Here is a 21,133-nt window from a genome sequence, read left to right on the forward strand (position 1 = left end):
AATTCCCTGCCATTTCTTGCTCAAAGATAGTATATAATGAGAAAGACTTCATAATCATAATCATAATCATAATATTGAATTTAATACAAGAAGTCAAAATGCCATAATCACCTCGCTATGATTAATATGATTGAATACTTCTCACCATTATGTGGAACTAGTTATATTAGCTGTCAGGAATAATATATATATAAAAAAAAAAAAAAAAAAAAATAAGTAGTAGGCCTACCTACATTATAATTATTGAAATGGACTAAGAAAAGACATTTTAAATAACTAGACATTTTAAACATGATAATAATGTTCATTACATGCTTTAAAGGATTAGTTCAAATTCAAATAAAATTTTCCTGATAATTTATTCACCCCCATGTCATCCATGTCCTTCTTTCTTCAGTCAAAAAGAAATTAAGATTTTGATGAAAACATTCCAGGATTTTTCTCCTTATAGTGGACTCCACTGGAGCTCAAACGGTTGAAGGTCAAAATTACAGTTTCAGTGCAGCTTCAAATGGCTTTAAATGATACCAGTCGAGGAATAAGGGTCTTATCTAGTGAAACGATAGGTCATTTTGGAAAAACGCACTTTCGTACTCTTCAAAAAGCTTACGCTGTATGTCCTACACTTTCCCTATTCTACTTATGGAAAAAATGGAACTGGCGCTGCGTTCGTTTCCTAAGTAGAATAGGGAAGACGTAGGACATACAGCGTAAGCTTTTTGAAGAATACGGAAAGCGGAACCACTTGCAAGGCAATCATTTGTGTTTATAAAGCAAATACAGTTGTATTGTTTTAAGAAAATGACTGATCGTTTCGCTAGATAAGACCCTTATTCCTCGTCTGGTATTGTTTAAAGTTCTTTGAAGCTGCACTGAAACTGTAATTTTGACCTTCAACCGTCTAAAGTCCATTGAAGTCCACTATAAGGAGAATAATCCTGGAATGCTTTCATCAAAAACCTTAATTTCTTTTTGACTGAAGAAAGAAGGACATGAACATCTTGGATGACATGGGGGTGAATAAATTATCAGGAAAATTTTATTTGAAAATGAACTAATCCTTTAAAGATTCAATCTTTATTTTCATTTCATTTTAATTTCTCGACAACTCAAAGTATTTCATTGCCAGGAGTTAAAGATTTAGTTCACTTTCAAATGAAAATTACCCCAAGCTTTACTCACCATCAAGCCATCCTAGGTTTATATGACTTTCTTCCTTCTAATGAACACAATCTGAGAAATATTAATAAATATCTTGACATAACTTGAACACGGAAGCTAGATATTTAACTTCATAACTTGTTAAATATGTTTACTTTTTTCATACAAAGGCATCACTTCACTTCAGAAGGCCTTTATTTACCCCCTGGAGCAGTGTGGATTAAGTTTATGATGGATGGATATGGATGGAAGCACTTTCTTCAGATCATACTCATGATCCCTGTTCACTGCCATTGTAAAGTCATATACACTTTGGATGGCTTGAGGGTGAGTAAAGCTTGGGATAATTTTCATTTTAAAGTGAACTAATCCTTTAAAGCACAAGATTATGTCGTTCATGTCAACATTTAAAAACTAATAATCTAGAGATAAAATGTACACATGTTTGTTTGTTTCAAAGTCATAAAAAAATTTTAAGCAGAAGAAAAATACTTGGCATCCAAAACTAATTAACACCTACATTTTCTATATTTTTAGACCTAAACGTCAGAAAACAAAAGCCAAAGTTGTTTGTCCTACAATGCAACTCAACACCCCAATCAAGAAAACAAATTACACTAATTACCACGACAAGTTACACAGATGCAGCCAGCTTCTGTTGGTAAACGCACAGCGTTTCACTCCCTGATTAACAACTTTCACACTTTGTTCCATGCGGCCTCGAGGGGCCTGCAAATTTGGAACTTTCCAGAACAGCGACATTAATAAATTTGATCATTCTGGAGAAAATGAAGGGAGAGGCCACATTTACATGATGAGGGAGGAGTGTCAGGAATAGAAATGGAGGGTTTAAGTCACAAAGCGTGGGGCGTGAAATCCTACAGAAGAGAGGGTGGTGGTGACAGATGGAGAACAGTACCACTGAGGGACTATGTATTTTAAACATATATCTCCATCTATCACTGTCTTCATGTCCCTTGACCAGTTTCCACTTGCTCGAGCAAAACTCTTCTTCAAGAAAATCTAAAACAAATGCTAAACAAATGAGGACTAGCCACAACTTTATTCCTTCATTCTGATTTTCATGAGTCTTGACAAAATACTGACTGCAATGCTAAATTTAAGTTGATCAAAATTTTCTCTTTTAAAAGAACAGAATTTATTTGAAATAGAAATCTTTTGTAACATTTAATGTCTTTACTGTCTCTTTTGATCAGTTTAAAGTGTCCTTGTTGAATTAAAATATTATTTTTATTATTATTATCATTTTACTGACCCCAAACGCAGAGTGTTCCAAATTAGTCAGGTTCAATTACACACATTAGACAGCAAAGCAGCTCAATATGTTTTAGAACAGAGCCTGAATCTTAGAAGAAAAACATTTGTTTGCTTACCATTCAAAGTCCGACTCAGTGCAGTCACATGGTTCGGAAATCATCGTGACAGAGTAGGTTTTACCCATAACACATCTTGCTATGGCCTTTAGCTTTCGATAGACTCTTTTGACTCCCATGAGGCAGCGTTCACCCTACAAGGAGGATTTCAACATATACATACAGTACATGCCTACACATCCACACACACAAATATTTTCTACAATAAAGTTGGCATATGGCATTCTCATTCAGTTCTCACATGAATAATTCATAACAATGAAGCATGTGTATCACCCTGAATTTAGAAAAAAGAGAGACTAGTAGAATGAAGATGAGAAAAAAAAATAGGAAAGAGAGAGAAAAAGTTTCCATTCATTGTACTACTGTTCCATATTTCATATCTTACATCCAAACTCTGCGGAGTTCATTTCGTGAAAGGTTTCAGGGTACACTCATATTACAGCTATCTTGCAATAAAGTTCTTTTTTTCTTTTTTTGTTAATATGCTTCCTTCAAATTAGTGCTCCAACTAATAAAGTTTTAATTTGGGCGTTGGATTTGAATGGAAGCTTGTTTCCGCCACAGAATAAAAAAAATAATAATAATTGTGAAAATTGCGAAATAATAAAAGATAATTGCAACTTTTTGTCTCACAATTCTGATTTTTTTTTTTTTCTTAGACATTTATATCTCACATATCTAAGAAAAAAAGGTCTAAATTGTGGAATATAAATACACAATTACGAGAAACATGTTGCTATTCTGACTTTCTCACAAATGTGACTTTTTCCTCACAGAATCGTGAGATATAAACTAGCAATTGCGAGTTATGAAGTCAGAAAGGCGGGATATAAACTCGCGAATGCAAGAAAAATGTCACAATTCTGTCTTTATTTCTCACAATTGTGACCTTTTTCACAGAATTGTGATATAAACTTGCAATTTCAAGTTCTAAAGTCCGAATTGTGAGATAAATTAGCAACTCTGAGAAAAAAAATGTCTTCATTGTGAAATCACCAAGCATCAAGCAATGCACTGAGCATTTCATTTTTTAAATATTTTCCACACTTACGATCTATTCTTATGGAAGTAAAATGGGTAATTTTGAGAAAGTTTAAAATAACTCAAATTCTTTGAGTAAACATCCAATTTATCAGTGTTTACTGTGTTCAACACAAAGTATATTTCATCAAGCACCATTTTCACATTCCAGATCATTCAACATGTATTACTATTGAAAATTCATCATACGTACATTATAATGAGCGTCTCCTCGCCTATAAACTTGTAATTGCGAATTATGAAGTCAGAAATGTCAGATATAAACTTGCAATTGAGAAAAATGTAGCAATTCTGATATTATTTCTCGCAATTGTGACCATTTTCCGCAGAATTGTGAGATATAAATTCGCAACTGAAAGTTATAATGTCTGAATTGTAAGATATAAACTCAATTGTGGAATATAAACTTGCATTTGCAAGTTATAAAGTCAGAATTGCAAGACATAAACTCACAATTGGGAGAAAAATGTTGCAATTCTGACTTTATTTCTCACAATACTGACTTTTATTCTTAGAATTGTGAGTTATAAAGTTATAAAATTGGGATAAACTCCCAATTGCGAGTTATAAAGTCTGAATTGGGGAATAAAAAGTCACAATTACCTTTTTCAATTCTTTTTTTCATGTCCTCTTTTTATTCCCTGGTGGAAACAAGCTTTCATATTTGTGCTAGTTAAATATAAAAAAGTTTTGTTTTACAACCACGGTTCATTGCTGGTCATGTCATGGTCTTTTTTTTTCATATTCATCAAACTAACGAGTGCAGAGTGGCGCAAAAAAAACCCTACAGCACAGGGTGGTCGACTGCATAGGCTCAGACAATGAATGGCTTCAACTCTTCTCATCATGTTACTGTAGTGTACAGCCCAAAAGTTGGGTTTTTGACAGTGTTCTGTCTTCTGTCGACTTCTGCTTCTCAGAGTTTGTCACAGAAATAGAAAGTACCACAAGGCTTCAGGTTAAAGTAGGCCAGTCTACTGCCATGCCCTAACAACTAATAAACGTACATCTATTATTCTCCTGTGAGAGGACGCTTCTGGCTTGACTTTTGGGATATATATTATTCTATCTGTTCGAATATAGTTTGGACATCAAACCCTGGGAAACCATGTCAGGGCCAGTTAGAAAGGAATCTCATAAGACGTTCCAAACAACAAGAAGCCATTGAAACACTCTCTCTAGTTCGAGCTATAGCATCAGGCCTCAATGGAGGGTTTATTATGGTGGAAAGACATGACAAAGCAGAAAGGTATTCAATCAACTTAACTGATCAAAACTTTACTGGGATCCCTTAATTGTACTGCTTGAGATGCAGAATAGAATGTGAGTTGAGGACATCAATGACATTAAGATGGGAAGATTCATTTAGATGCCATGCTTGGTCGCAAAGGAGACCAAAGGAGCTTCTTCCTCTTTATTTTTTGTACCTTTAATCAAATCTACAAAGTTTTTTTGTTGGTGGTGCCTGAGACAAAAATCCCCTAACGATAATAACCCTGATATACTGTACAATAATTTGTAAAACAAGGATGTAACCAAATATTCAGATTAGGGATCTAGATGATAAAAGGATTTCTCACCTGGTCATGTAAATCCCATGGCACATAGTCAGACTCTATGCATCTTCTGTTAAAGATAGACCTGAAGTCTATCTTTACCAGCTGCCATTCTGAGCGGTGACTGACGTGACCGAAGATCCTGCAAACAAAGGCATAACATCAGCCACTGTATGTCTGGCGAGCAGTGGCATATCGAGACCGCTGTGACTCTAATGATTAGAACGATGTAGAGCGGACAGGCAGAGTAAATGCTTAGCAATGTTATCCAAGTCAAACCACATCAGTGGAAACCGAGTCAAACTGTCAACTAAAAGTCTGAAACTCATATTGAGAAAGTCTGACACTCAAGAATGCTGTGACACTTTTAGGGCCTGTCAGAAAGACAGGAGAAAGTATCTAGGAATATCCTACAAAAGAAAACTTCATGAAATACTTCTCAAAATAGGTTGAGCTGGATTCAGAGGATTATGATGTAAAATCAGAACTGGCATGATGGTTTTAATGATTTTCCTTTTAAAATAGGTGATTTGTTACTGGAAGGTATAAAAAAAAAATCCCTTGGTTTATCGTTGCTTTATTTTTATCACCAAGCATCAAGCATTTCATTTTTTCCACACTTACGATCTATTCTTATGGAAGTAAAATAGGTCATTTTGAGAAAGTTTAAAATAACTCAAATTCTTTGAGTAAACATCCAATTTATCAGGGTTTACTGTGTTCAACGCAAACTATATTTTATCAAGCACCATTTTCACATTCCAGATCATTCAACATGTATTACTATTGAAAATTCATCATACGTACGTCATAATGAGCGTCTCCTCGCCTGGTTCGCCCAAGACTCCGTCCACGAACAGGGGTGATGAAGTGAAACTGTATTTGTTCCACACTCTCCCCTCATCAAAGCTCAACCTGCATAGAAATCAGCAGCACACACCTTAAACTACGATACAGTTTAGAAAAGATTGCATTTCCACACACAGCTGGCAAATAATTCAAACAGAACTTTACTGCACCTTTCCGACATTTAATCTAGATTACTAGACAAAAGTATTACACAGTCTACTGGGTTTAATGAGAATGTTCACACTTTCCGTGATTATGTGAGTCAGCTCGGTGCGAATGCATTGACTCATCTTTTATGAACATATGCATGAAATATTAATAAAGATATTGGCATGGGATTACCAGAGGTGCCTGATGGGAAGAGGGGTATGTCTAATAGCTACTAAAGCTCCGCCTTGGTCCAGATACAGAACACTGTACTCTTCATCAAATATCTGCAACAGACATAGAGAGTTTAACTGTTAAATGTGTGTGTATGTGAAGTTTTAGCTCAAAATACCCCACAGATCATTTTTTATAGCATGTTAAAATTCCCACTTTTAGGGGGGTGTGCAAAAATACGCTGTTTTTGTGTGTGTCCCTTTAAATGCAAATAAACTGGTCCTCCCTGTCCCCTTTCAAGAAGAGGGCAAAGCTTCAGGAGCTCATGCTCCTGCACACCGGTATTTCCAGAACACCCACAACAACAAAACAGGACAATCTCACACACTGAAAATGTCAGAAACTGTCAGTAGTGGCGTTCAGCCTTATATGTTCGAACCTGAGTCGTTGAAATGACCCTTATTTGCAAAGCAGTCTGGCACAAAATGATTAGCGCCGCCTACTGGTTTTCTTTTGGACATTTCCTTTGAAAAAATGAAATTTAACCATGATGTCCTCAGTGAGTCAGGAGTCTATGGAGACTCTTATGTGCATTGGTATATTCCAAAACACAACATTTGTAATGCCTTTTTGCCACACACATTGTACAACTCCAGCTGTTACAGCGAGGATACAGAAATGGCGGACTCACTCAAGGCTGTGTCTATGCTAATAGGGCAGATCGTCACCAGCTGTGGGCGGGGCATGAATCGGAATCATCTTGTTTGAAGAGACTGCGTTTAATTTATGGGAATTATAAAAACATGAGTGATTGGATTTTTACCATTATAGGCTGGTTGTTCTCACACACTGTGGACACACATCGGTGTTCAAACACCTTATAAAAGTGAATTTTGCATAATAAGTTAACTTTAAAAAATATTCCAGGCGTTTCTTCATGTTTTTTCCTTTCTGTAATTAATTTTCACTAATTTCTCTAACATTTAAAGTACACACACACAGGTTGGTTTTGCTATCAAAGTGAGGACATTACATAAGCGTAATGGTTTTTATACTGTACAAACTGTACATTCTATTCCCCTTCACTACCCCTAACCCTAAACCTACCCATCACAGAAAACATTCTGCATTTTTAAATTTTTAATAAAAATCCAGCGTTAGTATCAGTTCTGGCAGGTCACGTCAGTCAAGCTAGCATCAGCTGACTCCCAGGTGACTTACGTCTACCTATAGGAATACGACACCTATCACAGCATTCATATAAGCTTCTCAGTATTATCAAAGACTATAGAATAACACAAGACGTGACACTCGTATTGTTTTGAATGGGAGAAAGTGTAACATGCAATATGGCGGAATAAGTCCCGCCTTCAAAATAAGAGCCAATCGCCACCTGGTAAAGTCATCGCGTCAATGCAGCGGCCGTTAGAAGCACTAGTTTCTAAAGAAACAGTCAGACGCGCGCCTCCCAAATGAGGCACAAGAGACGCGCATTTAGGTCTGCGCATGCGCATTAGCTTGATCCAGCCTAAAAAATACAGTTTTTTTGTCATGATTCGAGCGTTTGGAAAAAAAAAATAAAATGATGAGACAGTTGTTGTCAGAATTCATTGGTGATTTAAAATATGAAATTTAATCGAAAGCTTTGCAAACAGCTTTGGAGAATTTGATGTTTCCCCATTCAAAAAGATTGGAGCTGCATGGATGCCCAGGATGCCCGAGAGGCATTTCAAAGATGGCTGCCGAGTGAAATGACTTGTCTTAAAGGGACTTTGGTATTATCAGCAGCTATTGCATTTCTCAGGAGCTAATTACCCTCCTCCATCCCCAGCTCCTCCTCTCTTCAGTCAGGATTGGCCTTATTATTCCCCTGAATCAGACTAATTCTTGAAGTATGTGTACATGTTAAATGATAGACATTAATTATATCTGCATATGTTGGTCCTGTTATGTTTACCCTAAGGGGGGTGGTTATTGCTGCTCTCCCTGCTCTTATCCATGCTAGGCTGCATGGATGCGCAGCCATACCGCCAATACAAACTCTATGCAATTATCAATCATATTTGATGATAGTGGTCCTGACAGAACATTGTTTAGTATGTTTTTAAAGCTATTTTAAATACGAGGACTCATATTTCATGTTTACGTCATAATATCAGTGTAATACCCATGTCATTATACAAATTTGTGTCCTCAATAAATCACAAAAAATACACACACATATGCACGCACACACACATGCACAAAACATTTTTTTGGGAATATTTTTTTAACTGGTATAATGAATTTATTGTTTTTTACTGTGTCCTTAATATCGTTCCATTCTGTTATTTTTTTTTCTTTAAATAACAAAAGCCAGTTTCTCCAGGAAGTGACATAATTTTAGATTGAAAACAAAAGCACACACATCAGTGAGTATTAGCAAAGACTATAGAATAACACAAGACATGCACTGTAAACGATTTCCGTTGTTTTCACAGTATTATACTGTGTTCTCAACAGTTCCCTACTGTAGAATCTGAGTACAGCATATTACTCTAGATTTTGTCATTTTCACAGCTTGTTACTGTATTCTTAACAGTTTCCAACTGTATAAGCTGTGTACAGTATGTTACTGTAGATTTTCAATGCATTCTGGGAAAATATTAGCCTACTGTATATCTAAATACAGTAGGCTACTAAATGACCGCGAAAAACAACCACACACATCCTCACGCATGACAGACTCATCATGATGAAAGCCCACAACAGTATGGTAGGTTAACTTTTCTCTTTTTTCACTTTGTTTTATTCTGATGTTAGATATAAAGGTACGGTTTAGTTAATACATTTCCATAAAAATACACGACTAAGCGTTCATTTTCTGGCATTTTCCTCCTGCAGCATGGTGAAGATTAAAGTCCGAGGACGGAGTAGCCTACGTGAAATTGGTAGGTGGGTATACTTTAAAACACATGTAATTGCCTTATCTGTTTTATACAAATGTTATTTGCAAAGTATAAATACGTTTGAGTTAATACATATATGTATGAACATCGGACCGGGTGAGCATTTCCCATTTAAGCGGAATTTTCATCACGCAGCGGCGCTGGCAGCTGGACCATCGCGAGACAGGCGGGAAGAGCCATTGTGAAGACAAAAAGCCTACTACCTGAAATTGGTAGGTCAGTTTTAAAACGCATGTAATCGCCTTTTTTGTTTTGTACCAATAATGTTTGCAAGGTATAAATATGTTTTAGTTTATAAATATCCATGAGAACATCAAAGCGGGTGCTCATTTCCCTGTCAAGCCGCACTAATAGCTCTTTCCTCCCGCAGCGGCGCTGGCAGAGACCGGCTGAACTAACGTGAGACAGGCGGGAAGAGTCGTTGTGAAGACGAAAAACATTCGTGAAAATGGTAGGTCAACTTTAAAACGCATGTAATCACTTTTTTTTGTTTTGTACAAATGTTGTTTGCAACTTCAAGGTATAAATACTTTTGGTGCTGGCACTCATTTCCCAGTTAAGCTGTGCTGACAGCATTTTTTTCCTGCAGCGGCGCTGGCAGACGGGCTGAACCATCGTGAGACGGAGGGAGAGTCGTCGCAATAAAGAAGACCATTTTCTTTATGGCATGTGGTTTTAAGATGTAAGATGATATGTATTTACTGGTTATTGTTGTATACTGCTACTAATTAAGTACTTTAACTGTTCAAACTTTATTTTCCACTGGCACAATGTGTTAATGTGATTTTAGTGGTATGAATTTAATTGTATTTTGTTAATATGCTGGTAAATTTCTGTATTGAAGTTCAGAAATGTAAAAGATGAAACCTAAATAAAGTTGATCTCAAGCAATTATTTGTGTTATTCAATATATAACAGTTAACTTAAAATAAATAAAAATTACAAAATTAAAATAAAGTACAGCATAATGATGTACTTTACTTTACAGTATGATTAAAACTACTGTAGTCATTTTTGCGGTAATTTTACTGTTGTATTAAATACAGCAACTACTGGATAATTGTTGCCAGTAAGTTACTGTTAATTTGACAATAAACATTTTACAGTGTGTCACTCGTATTGTTTTGAATGGGAGAAAGTGTAACGCGCAGTATGGTGGAATAAGTCCCGCCTTCTAAATAAGACTGGTAAAGTCATCGCGTCACTTCAGTGGCCGTTAGAATCACAGGTTTCTATAGAAACATTCAGACGCGCGCCTCCGAAGAGATGCGCATTTAGGTCTGCGCATGCGCATTTGCTTGAGCCAGCCTGAAAAATACAGTTTTTTTGTCATGATTCGAGCGTTTAGAAACTAAATTTATGAGCCGGTTGTTTTTGTTAGATTTCATTGGTGATTTCAAATATGAAATTTAATCGTAAGGTTGGCGAACAGTTTTGGAGAATTTGATGTTTCCCCATTCAAAGAGATTGCATGATGCCCAGGATGCCCGAGAGGCATTTCAAAGATGGCCGCCGAGTGAAATGACTTGTCTTAAAGGGACTTTGGTATTAGCAATCTGATTAATCAATGATATTTTATGTTATTAGTTGTTTTTTTTCTCATTAAAAGCATTCTGTCCTGTTTGATAAAATTACATGAACTGGTAATTGATAATAAAAAATTTCTGCCCACTGCTCTGGGTGTGTGTTCATGGTGTGTGTTTAAAACTCACTGATGTGTGTGTGCACTTGGAGGCACAAACACAGAGTATGGGACACCATACTTGGCTACATGTCACTTTCACTTTTTAATCTTCTTGTCGTTGTGTAAATAATCAGTATATACACTTTATTAAAGTCCTTAGGCTACAACACATGCACATGCATTTATTTACTTATTTTTTTTTTTTTACAGAGCTCAGAAATTGCCTAAAACAAATGACCCCCTCCAGTCACATTACAAAACTGCTAGTGGTTGCAAACATGTACAAAATAAGTAATTGCCTTAGAGAGCAAAAAATCCAGCCAGATGCTAGGTTGACCTACTGCAGAGTTGAACCGAAAATTGAGGTCCTCATTAGTGATTTCCATTTGTTTGCCCCAGAGCAGCGATAACTTCACTGTATGTGCTGTGAATTCTTGCTGATATGAATTCCCGTTGAGTTTAGGCCTCGGGGCTTCAAGCATTTAGCATACGCAAGTCCGTTTAAGTGAAGAAAAACATCATCTGATTGGCTTAAGTACTTCACAGGCTAATGATTGCGAGGCTAGTGTTTATGTTAGCAGGATACTGTGTGGGGTTTGCTTTGTTTTCCTTTGGCATTGAATTCACTGGAAAAGTTGGAACAACCAAGCTACAAACCACACTAGTCATTATAACCGAGCTGACCCCAGTTGCCCTGATCAACATAAATCTATAACATATAAGGACTACGTATTTATAAAATCATTGTGAGTCCGCTGGTTTAGAGCCATTAATGTAAAACTTGTGTCTCATGGTTACATATGTTCCCATGTTATTTTCTTTCATAATGTCAGATTGGCTGAGTTATGACAATATTTCATCTCCTTTACTCTTCTTGGGAGGGCTTTCAATTTGATTAGATGAAAGCTGGCAACCACAGGTCTGCTGTCCTTGAAATGATGCTATTTCTCAAATCCCAGTGTTTGTAATTCATACTGACAAGATAAATGACACCAAACCCATGCCCTACCCTGCGTGCTTTAACTTTTTTGCCACATCAATTTTCTCTTAATTATTTGAGCTCTCCATTTTTAATTAGACAGCTGGCCCCATAAATTTAAATCGCATCATCAAACATGCACCCACGGGTATCATACATGTCATTGAATTTAGTTTTCTCTGAAGGTGTCATTTGATTATCGGCTCTGAAATATGGCACGTGGATTTATCCGCTCATAGATATGCATCAGTGCTGAAATTACTGCCCACCCCCATCTGGCTGAACACCCCACGGTCTGAGTCACCTGCCGCCACGTGTTTCCAGCGTCGGATGTGATGAACATGCTAACGTTGCTGCTTGATAACTCTGCGCCAATTGAACCTATAGAAAGAAGAGCAGAACAATTACAGTCATGCTTACCGAAGCAGATAGAGAGTAGATAACTAAAGCTATATGAATATGAAGATTGAATAGATTGTGCCTCTTTTGCAACACAAAAGTCATATATACTTCATTCCAAAACTTTGCAAGTGCTTTATGGATTTTGTCAAAACTATAGATAGATAGATGGATTCTTACAGCAGAAAATGCATCATTTTTAATAAAATCAAAGTGTCTGGCCATCTGGTGCTTTGTGAGCGAACCAGGAGTTCTGGAAAACCTCTATATCTAATAAGCTAAGAAACTCAGGAAAGTCTGTGCCATCCCCCACAACACTTATACGATCAAATCAATCAACTAAATGTCAATTTAGAGCCTAATATCTAATAGTCAGCCTCCTCCAAGGATTACTTATCCAGATAGTTACAGTGCCAAGACATTTATATTTCATCTGCGTTATCCGGAGGCAATATAGTCGGCGAACGTCGCGGAAGACACAAGCCTGAAGGAGTAAAATGAAAAAGTGACAAGCGCTTTCAATCTTATAAAATAAACATTTGAAGTTTGAAGTGGTGGAAGAGTTAGTCAGTTGTGAAAACAGAAGATGATGGAGAGAGAATAATAAGAACACTCTAAAGACTCTCTGCTGCTAATCTCGAGAGTAGCACTTAGCATTTCCATTTGTTTATGCTAGCACGACACTAATCTTATTTATAGTCCATATACAGATGCCTGTGCAAGCAGAAGCGCAAAATGAACGTCTTCAACAATAACAGTGTCATAAGCGCTCAAGATGAAAGGAATTTAAATATCCTTCGCTTTGGAGTTCTGGTACAAAAACCACACTGATTTAAGGAAGAATACAAGAACTACACACTATAAAAAGTATTTTGTTTTCCAGCATCTGCCAAATAGACTGATTTTTTTTCTACCTGTCTATAACCAAAACAAAAATACAAGTAATCCTTGAGAATTTAGTTTTAATAATCCCCCGCCCCCTCCCTTTCAGCATTTCAAAGTCTTTTCAACTTTGAATGCTTCTTTTAAAGATAAAAGCAGGATCCAAAAATGGAATGATACATTTCACACAAAAACTTTCCATGGTAACCAAAGCTGTTACATAATTACTACAGTTATTATTACTACATAGACTAGAACAGTGGTATAAACTAACACTTTTTTCAAAAACAAAATAGAAAGAAATGGAACAACATGAGAGAAAGATGTGTAAAGATATATTGAAAGTATGCATACTCAGATATGGGGAGATTTCTGCTATGGGACTCTTTCTTGAGTATTAAATTTGACAAAATTGTACTTGCATTAAAGTGTGGAAGCTTGATTCTGCAGCAGAATAAAAAATAAAAAAGGTAATAGCGACTTTTTTTTATCTCTCAATTCTGATTTTTTTTTTTCTCAGAATTGTGAGATATAAACTTGCAATTGTGAGTAATAAAGTCCGCATTGTGACATATAAACTAACAATTATGAGAAATAAAGTTGAAATTCTGAGAAATAAGGTCAGAATATTGAGATATATAGTTGCAATTTTGACTTTTTTCTCAGAATTAAAGTTGCAATTCTGAGAAAAAATGCTGCAATTTTGAGAAATAAAGTCAGAATTTAGACATATAAAGTAGCATTTTTTTCAAATTTTGAGTTATAGTCTGAATTACGAGATATAGTTGCAATTTTGAGAAATAAATTCAGAATTTTGAGCTATAAATTCACACTTTTTACTTTTTTCTCAGAATTGAGATACATACAATTGTGAGTTATAAAATTCAAATTGTGAGATATAAAGTCGCAATTCTGAGAAAAAAGTTGTAATTTGGAGAAATTAAGTCAGAATATTGATATGTAGTTGCAATTTTGACTTTTTCCCCCTCAGAATTGAGATATAAACTCGCAATTGAGTTATAAAGTCTGAAGATTTAAATTTGCAATTCTGAGAAATGTTACAATTTTGAGAAATAAAGTCAGAATTTCAATATATAAACTCACAATTTTGACGTTTTCTCAGAATTGCGACTTTTTTATCTTACAATTCTAACTTCATTCTCATAACTGCGACTTCTACAATTCTGACTTTTTTCTTAGAATTGTGATATAAACTCACAATTGCGAGATCGTGAGATGACTTTTTTTCTCAGAATTGCATTTATGTCCCGCAATTCTAAGTAACTCACAATTGCAATTAAATAAATGCAACCTTGGTGAGCATAACATACTTCTTTCAAAAACAATAAAAATTGTTGTACTTTTGAAAGGTAGTGCACATGTACACTTTGTGTATGAAATGAGATCACTCTGTGTTATCCCATCTATTATGTTTTTGTCATAGTAACAATAATGATTTTAGTGAAAAATATTTTGTTTCAAAGAAAAATTTCTCTCTAAATTCAGGATCAGTCCTTTCACCCAAACTCACCTGAGGCCACTATGATTCCAGGAGCCGACTCTCTGCTGGCTATATTTCCAGATGTGTACGGGTTTGCTGACACGTGCAGGTGAAGATGAAGCGAACAGTACGGCTAGAAGCAACACACACACACAAAAATCATCCAGATCAAGCAGGGTCTCTTAATCAATAAAAAAACCCGTGTGTGGCCTCCACTAAACTGTCATTGTGTTTAGGCTTGAATAAAATCCCATTTAAAAAATCCCATAACAGCAAAAGGCTTGCAACTTTTTTCCCCTCCCAACATTAATTTTGATTGGAATAACCTTTAGTGACACAATTCTCATTATAAGTCTGGAAATGCCAATGGTAAGCACATGTTGCAAGGGTTGTTTAGGGGTTTATTAAAACTTTGACATTTTCTAACAAATAGCTCTGTAATGGATGGTGAAGGCAAGGCCACCAGTGGGGACCATTAATTAGTTGAGTTTATCAAAGGGTAATTATTTTTGTTTGCATTTCGGGGGGGTTGCGGAGGCCATTCACCGGGAATGGATAACATCTCCACGGAATGAAATATATGTCTTGTCATTTGAAATGACAAGCAGCACTGATTACATAGACCTATTCCAAACGCCCATGTCCACAGGAATACACATTCTGTTTGCATATTATTAACTTTTTATTATTATTATTCTAATATGATGAAGCTATTGTGATCAAAATTTGATCAATCATTACCATATCTAGCTGAGTGTTTCTTCAACTACACTTTTGGCTCTGTATAAAAAAAAAAATAAAAAAAAAAGAACCCTCGATTGCAATTTACCCGTGTCGATTAACTGGCAAAATGCCAGAAATGGTGCATTCCACGGAAGAGAATCCATGTGCATCATTAGACCGTCTTATAGGGGTGAACTATATATTAAGTAAGCAATAAGGTATGAAAGGCTGTGCTGTATTGTAAATAAGTCACAGCTGAAGGGTGTTGTTAGCCTGCAACTCCTTCAGCCGTGACTTATTCACGATACAGCACTAGCCTCGAGTATCTTATTGCTTTTATAAGATGGTTACCACACAATACAAATATTAAAGCCAAACAATATGTATCAATGCAACTTTCATGAAGTAAACTTTAACTAAAAGCCTTCCTTCCGCCGGAAAAAAATAGTCCCTGACAGTGAACAGCAACAGAAGTTGCATTATTACACCAATAGATGGCGGCAAAGACTGTCTTTATAGTGTGTCAGTCACTAGCAAAGACTTTTACATTGAAAAGATTGAATTGTTGTGAACACAGAACAAGACGCAACTGACAAATGCTTTGGCTATCCCTGTCAGTCATGGGTAAACCCCTTAAATGTTAAAAGGGCAAGATAATACATCAGACATTTAAACAGATGTTTTATTATGAACATAGGATTGACCTGAAGGAAAATGCTAAATCTGAATGCAGATAATAAACTCGCTCACTCATTATCTTTCTCACAATACTCTTCTACAGAATACAGTAAGCTTCAGTGAACAATATCAATTGAGAAAATATACAGTTTATGTTGCAAAGAGTGGTTGCTAAGGGTGTTGTGTAGTGATACACAGAACCGTTGGATGAAGCGGTCATTTATCGTGAATAAAACACAGCTATTGACCAATCAGAATCAAGGACAGGAACTTAACGTTTTATAAAATTATTTAAAATCATAATATAGCATGGTGCTATTGTGAAATCACAAACGCTGTGATTCATTTAAATTAATATATGCGCTGCTGCTTTAGGAATGAAGGGCGATGTTTTAATTATTTACATGCGTGCAGATTACACGTTTCTTCCAGCATCTCAGAAGCAACATGTAAATGCTGTTCAAACTCTGTCTCTGCATGTGCTCTTTATTTGGTTTTCCCATAACGTGCATTTGGGAACATATATAAAGGGAACACAAATAAAGTCTCACATGCTTTGTGTTTCAAAGTGATGTGTTGTACTGTTATCATTTACATGTGTGGAGTGCATCTCAGCAGCTCGGTTTACAAACTCTATCTCTGCATATGCTATGAGTTTGGGTTGCTTATAACGTTCATCTGGGAACACAATGTGTGCCATTTAACCAGATTTGTAACATAAATCATTTATTAATGTACGCCAACATATAAATATGTTTCTAAATAACTGAATTGTTGTCCATCATGATTATAAAATAAAGCAATAAGCCTCAAGAAGCCGTGGTTTACAGTGAATTTATAACAGCTAAGGGGGAAACAATGTAAAAATTCAATGTAAACCATGGCTTCACAGGGCTTATTGGTTTTATTCAACAGTTACCACACAATACAAATATTAAAGCCAAAAAATATGTATCAATGTATCTTTCATGAAGTAAAATCATTAAAAGCCTTCCTTTCGCTGGAAAAAAAAAGTCCCAGACAGCAACAGAAGTTACATTATTTCGCCATTAGATGGCGACACAGACTGTACTCAGTCGCAAAGACTTTTATATTGAAACTTGTTGTGAACACGGAACAAGACACAAATGACAAATACTTTGTCTAGCCCTGTCAGTGTCAGCAGGGCACGGGGAAACCCATTAAATGTTAAAAGGGCAAGATCGCAGCAGACTTCAAACAACAAATGAATTTTTTATTATGAACAGGACTGATGTGAAGGAAAATGCTAAATCTGAATGTAGGTAATACACTTGGTCACTCGATATCTCTCTCACAACACTCTTCTACATAATGCAGTAAGCTTCAATGAACAAAATCAATAGAGACAAACTATGTTTATGTTGCTAAGAATGGTTGACACAGCAACATACACACTCAGTTTAAACCCTCGCTCTCAGTTTGCATGTTATGATGCTCACATTTTTTTAAATTTTTTTTTTTTACAACAATTAGTGGCCAAATATTAAAGATTAAGTGGACATTTTAATTAAATGTTGTTTGACCAACATTATACAAGGATTTGATCATGCAGTAAAGTGTAACAACAATCACCAGGCTGTTGGTGCCCTCTGTAGGCATTTGTTATAATACGTAATGTACACAAGTTGATTATGTTTATATTATGTATATGACATTATGAATTTTAAGTGTTGTTCAATAGAACCATATGATTACTTGCTTTTATACTTTTTTGAACCAATTATTATTACTTCACTGATATCATATATGTATTTTAAGTAATTTGACAGACTATTATTCGCCTTAATTCTTTTTTTAATACCTCAAACAAATATTATCTGATTACTTGATTAATCGTCAAAATAATTGACTGATTACTCAATTACCAAAATGATTGTTAGAGACAGCCCTAGATTAGTTAAAAAATTTCAAAATGCACCTGCACTGTTTTGCAATTTGTGACTTTTAGTTGAATAAAAAATATTTTTACAGTCATATTTTTCATAATTGAAGATTTCTTCATCTTGTTTATGTGAACCAAATATCATGTATTGTCTTGTCTCATGAGCTAAGTGTATCACCACATCCCTAGCTGGTTAATAATAACACTGATCTCTAATTATATAAGGTGCTTTATAGCATTCGTTGATGGAAATGATGATGACAGAATTTTTTTCAAAATTAAAACATTTTTTGGACTGAAAGGTCAGACTCTTTGCTCTTGCAAAGACTAATTTCACAGCTAACATTTTATGTATCAAATCAAATACCATTTTCACACCGTTTACATAATTTGATAAAATGACAGCTTGATTGGAAATGACACACAATAAAATATTCTGTTCACAAGTGATAGGCTATTTATCTTTATTTGTCTGCTTTTTCCCCCCTTCTCATCACATCTCATATTTCAAGTATGCTCCTTCATTGACACAGATGTCTCCTTGGTAAAAAAAACTAAAACAAACAAACAAAAAAAAAAGATAAAAAATTTTTTTTTGCAAAAATTGTTGGATGTGGTGGAAATTATGGAAACATTATATTTCATTTTCACACAATTAATATTGAAATGGGTTATGATTATTTAACTCTTTGTCATAGTTATCATATAATCATAGTTCATATTCATATTTTATCATGGATTTCATATATTACGATTGAAAGTCTGGGTTTGGAACAAAGAGGCAATAAAACAAGCAGCATTCGAAAAGAAGCAAAAAATAAATTATTAAGATGTGATAAAAAAAAATAAAAAAAAATCCCAGGCAGATTTAATTAAAAAAAAAAAAAAAAAAAAAAAAAAACTGAAATCTGTTAGTTTTAATAAAACTCAATCCAAAGTGCCTGTAGTTGAAGAAAAACCCAGCCATGCTTAATGATTCATTGGGCATTGGAAAGTGCATTGACCTCATAAAGCTCCTCTGTGAATGACAAATTTGAACAAATCTCTTACTTTCTGTTTTCCCACACTTCCACTCACCAGTATGCAATGGACTCGGTTCCCTCTGAGATCAGCTGAGGGAGCCTGCAGGAGCCTCCAGTCTCGGCCTTTGTTATAGGTTATATATGTCTTCACCTCATTATTTAGCTTCTTATTGGCCAGAAACATGCCTTTTATCCCTGCCACCTAGGGATGCAAACATAAACAAAGTAAGATAATGAGGAAGAGATACACCACTAATAATCATATTTGTAAAGTTACACAATTTCAACATTTTTTTTTCCTATAGGTAAACAAGCCTGTGATGCATTTATTACTTAGTGTCCCAGGGGCACTAAACCCAGCCAAGTGAACTTCTAAAAAGTGCCGTACATATAGCAGTTCCTGGAAAAATATATCTGTTGGAGTGGAATGAGAGTATGAAAGGGAATGAGAAAGTAATCCATGTCCGTCCTGAACAGAAGTGACATCTCTTCAGGGCCAGGAAGCACTAGAGAGGAGGAGAGGCAGCCCAGGATGGGCCTCGCAGGGCACTCACTATTCAATAATTGACGAATATTTCAATCTCGCCAGCGGCTGAGATTTTAGCATATGTTACATGGAGGTGGCGACCTCAATCAAGTCACCGGACTCTTCAGCCTATCCGAGGGCCAAATGTGATTTTATGGGGGTTGCTATCATCAACAGTTTAATTATTTGATCAGGAGATAGCTTGACACCTGCTGGCCTCTGTTGCAATGTGCAGCTGCGTGAGACGTTCCATCTAGAGGTGCATGAATAGATACCTGCCGTATTCTTTAAAGAGACGAACGGTCTATACCCAAACCCTAATCACTGGCTTCACTCTGGTGGTGCCTTTTGTGTGCTGTCAGCACTATCAGACCCAATTGCAGTACTGTAAAAACTTGTGAACTAAGAACACTCCAAAGCCCTACATGCTCTCAGACTGCAAGATTTCATGTAGTATACAGTTATTTGCAAAGGTATTGATCAGGAAAAAAAAAAAAAAAAAAAAAAGTCAACCAACAGTAGATCAGAAATTGGAAACAGGTTTTTTTCAAAAAGACTGCAATATATATATTATATATATATATATATATATATTTTATATCCACTTAGTTGTTTGTAGTCTGAACAGAACAAAAACTTTAAATAATTTGTTCAAACCCATATGTGGTTTGAAATTGAGTAAAATGGGATGTGTTTTAGTGCCAACAGCCAAATACAATTTCAAGTATGGGTTACACTTTATTTTAAGGTGTCCTTGTCTAATTATACATTAAAGTACTGAATAATATTAATTAACTACTACTTACTATAGGGTTATGGTTAGGATTAGGTTTGTTGTAGGGTTATTAATATATGTTGTATAGTTATTACTACAGTAACTACATGTAACTGTAAAGTAAAGTGTACCCAAGTATGTTTTTTGTATGTGTATATATGTAAAATGTTTTTATTTTTTCAAATTTTTTATTAAACAAGGTTCCAATGCAGCAATTCACATAAAATTTTGAACAGACTACTACACAATAGACACAAACAAAGAAATCATAATTTTCCAATCCATAAAAAAGCTATATGTAATAAATGGAAATGACTCAGGAAAAAAAGAATTGAACAACGGAAATTGTATTTAATAGTTGGTGGAAAAATCTTTTTTGTAATGACAGCTTCAAGGCGCATTCTGTAAGACCAAACTTTAAATCTTGAATATTTTTGGGGTCTCTCTTGTGAATTTTGATCTTCAGTTCCTTCCACAAATGCTCAGTTGGGTTTAGGTCTGGTGATTTACTGGGACAACTTTATTTTCTTCTTCTGGAAGCAATTCAAACTCTCCTTTGCAGTGTGTTTTGGATTGTTGTCCTGGTGGAAGGTCCACCAAATCTCATCTTCATCATCCTGGTGGATAGCAACAAATTCATCTCAAAAATTCCCAGTACATATCTCCACTCATCTTCCTTTCAATAATATTGATTCTGCCAATACGAAGAGAAACAGCCCCATACCATGATGCTTCCACCTCAAAAATATCACAGTTGGTGTGGTATTTTTAGGGTCATATGCAAAGCC

General features: G+C 35.5%; 1 protein-coding gene across 1 annotated transcript in view; it reads right to left on the reverse strand.

The window, feature by feature from the left end:
* The window catches only part of sorcs1 (sortilin-related VPS10 domain containing receptor 1), a 246,243-nt gene that overhangs the window by 25,055 nt on the left and 200,055 nt on the right, over positions 1-21,133 (reverse strand). Inside the window, exons 10-16 of the mRNA XM_067402693.1 lie at positions 19,100-19,246; positions 14,749-14,851; positions 12,241-12,317; positions 6,347-6,438; positions 5,963-6,070; positions 5,180-5,297; positions 2,556-2,689 (exon numbers count right to left, since the gene is read on the reverse strand). Coding sequence (XP_067258794.1) covers positions 2,556-2,689; positions 5,180-5,297; positions 5,963-6,070; positions 6,347-6,438; positions 12,241-12,317; positions 14,749-14,851; positions 19,100-19,246 — 779 coding nt within the window. The remainder of the gene's footprint in view (positions 1-2,555; positions 2,690-5,179; positions 5,298-5,962; positions 6,071-6,346; positions 6,439-12,240; positions 12,318-14,748; positions 14,852-19,099; positions 19,247-21,133) is intronic.

This window comes from Chanodichthys erythropterus, chromosome 12 (assembly GCF_024489055.1).
Source record: "Chanodichthys erythropterus isolate Z2021 chromosome 12, ASM2448905v1, whole genome shotgun sequence".
In the NCBI taxonomy this organism is placed as follows: domain Eukaryota; kingdom Metazoa; phylum Chordata; class Actinopteri; order Cypriniformes; family Xenocyprididae; genus Chanodichthys; species Chanodichthys erythropterus.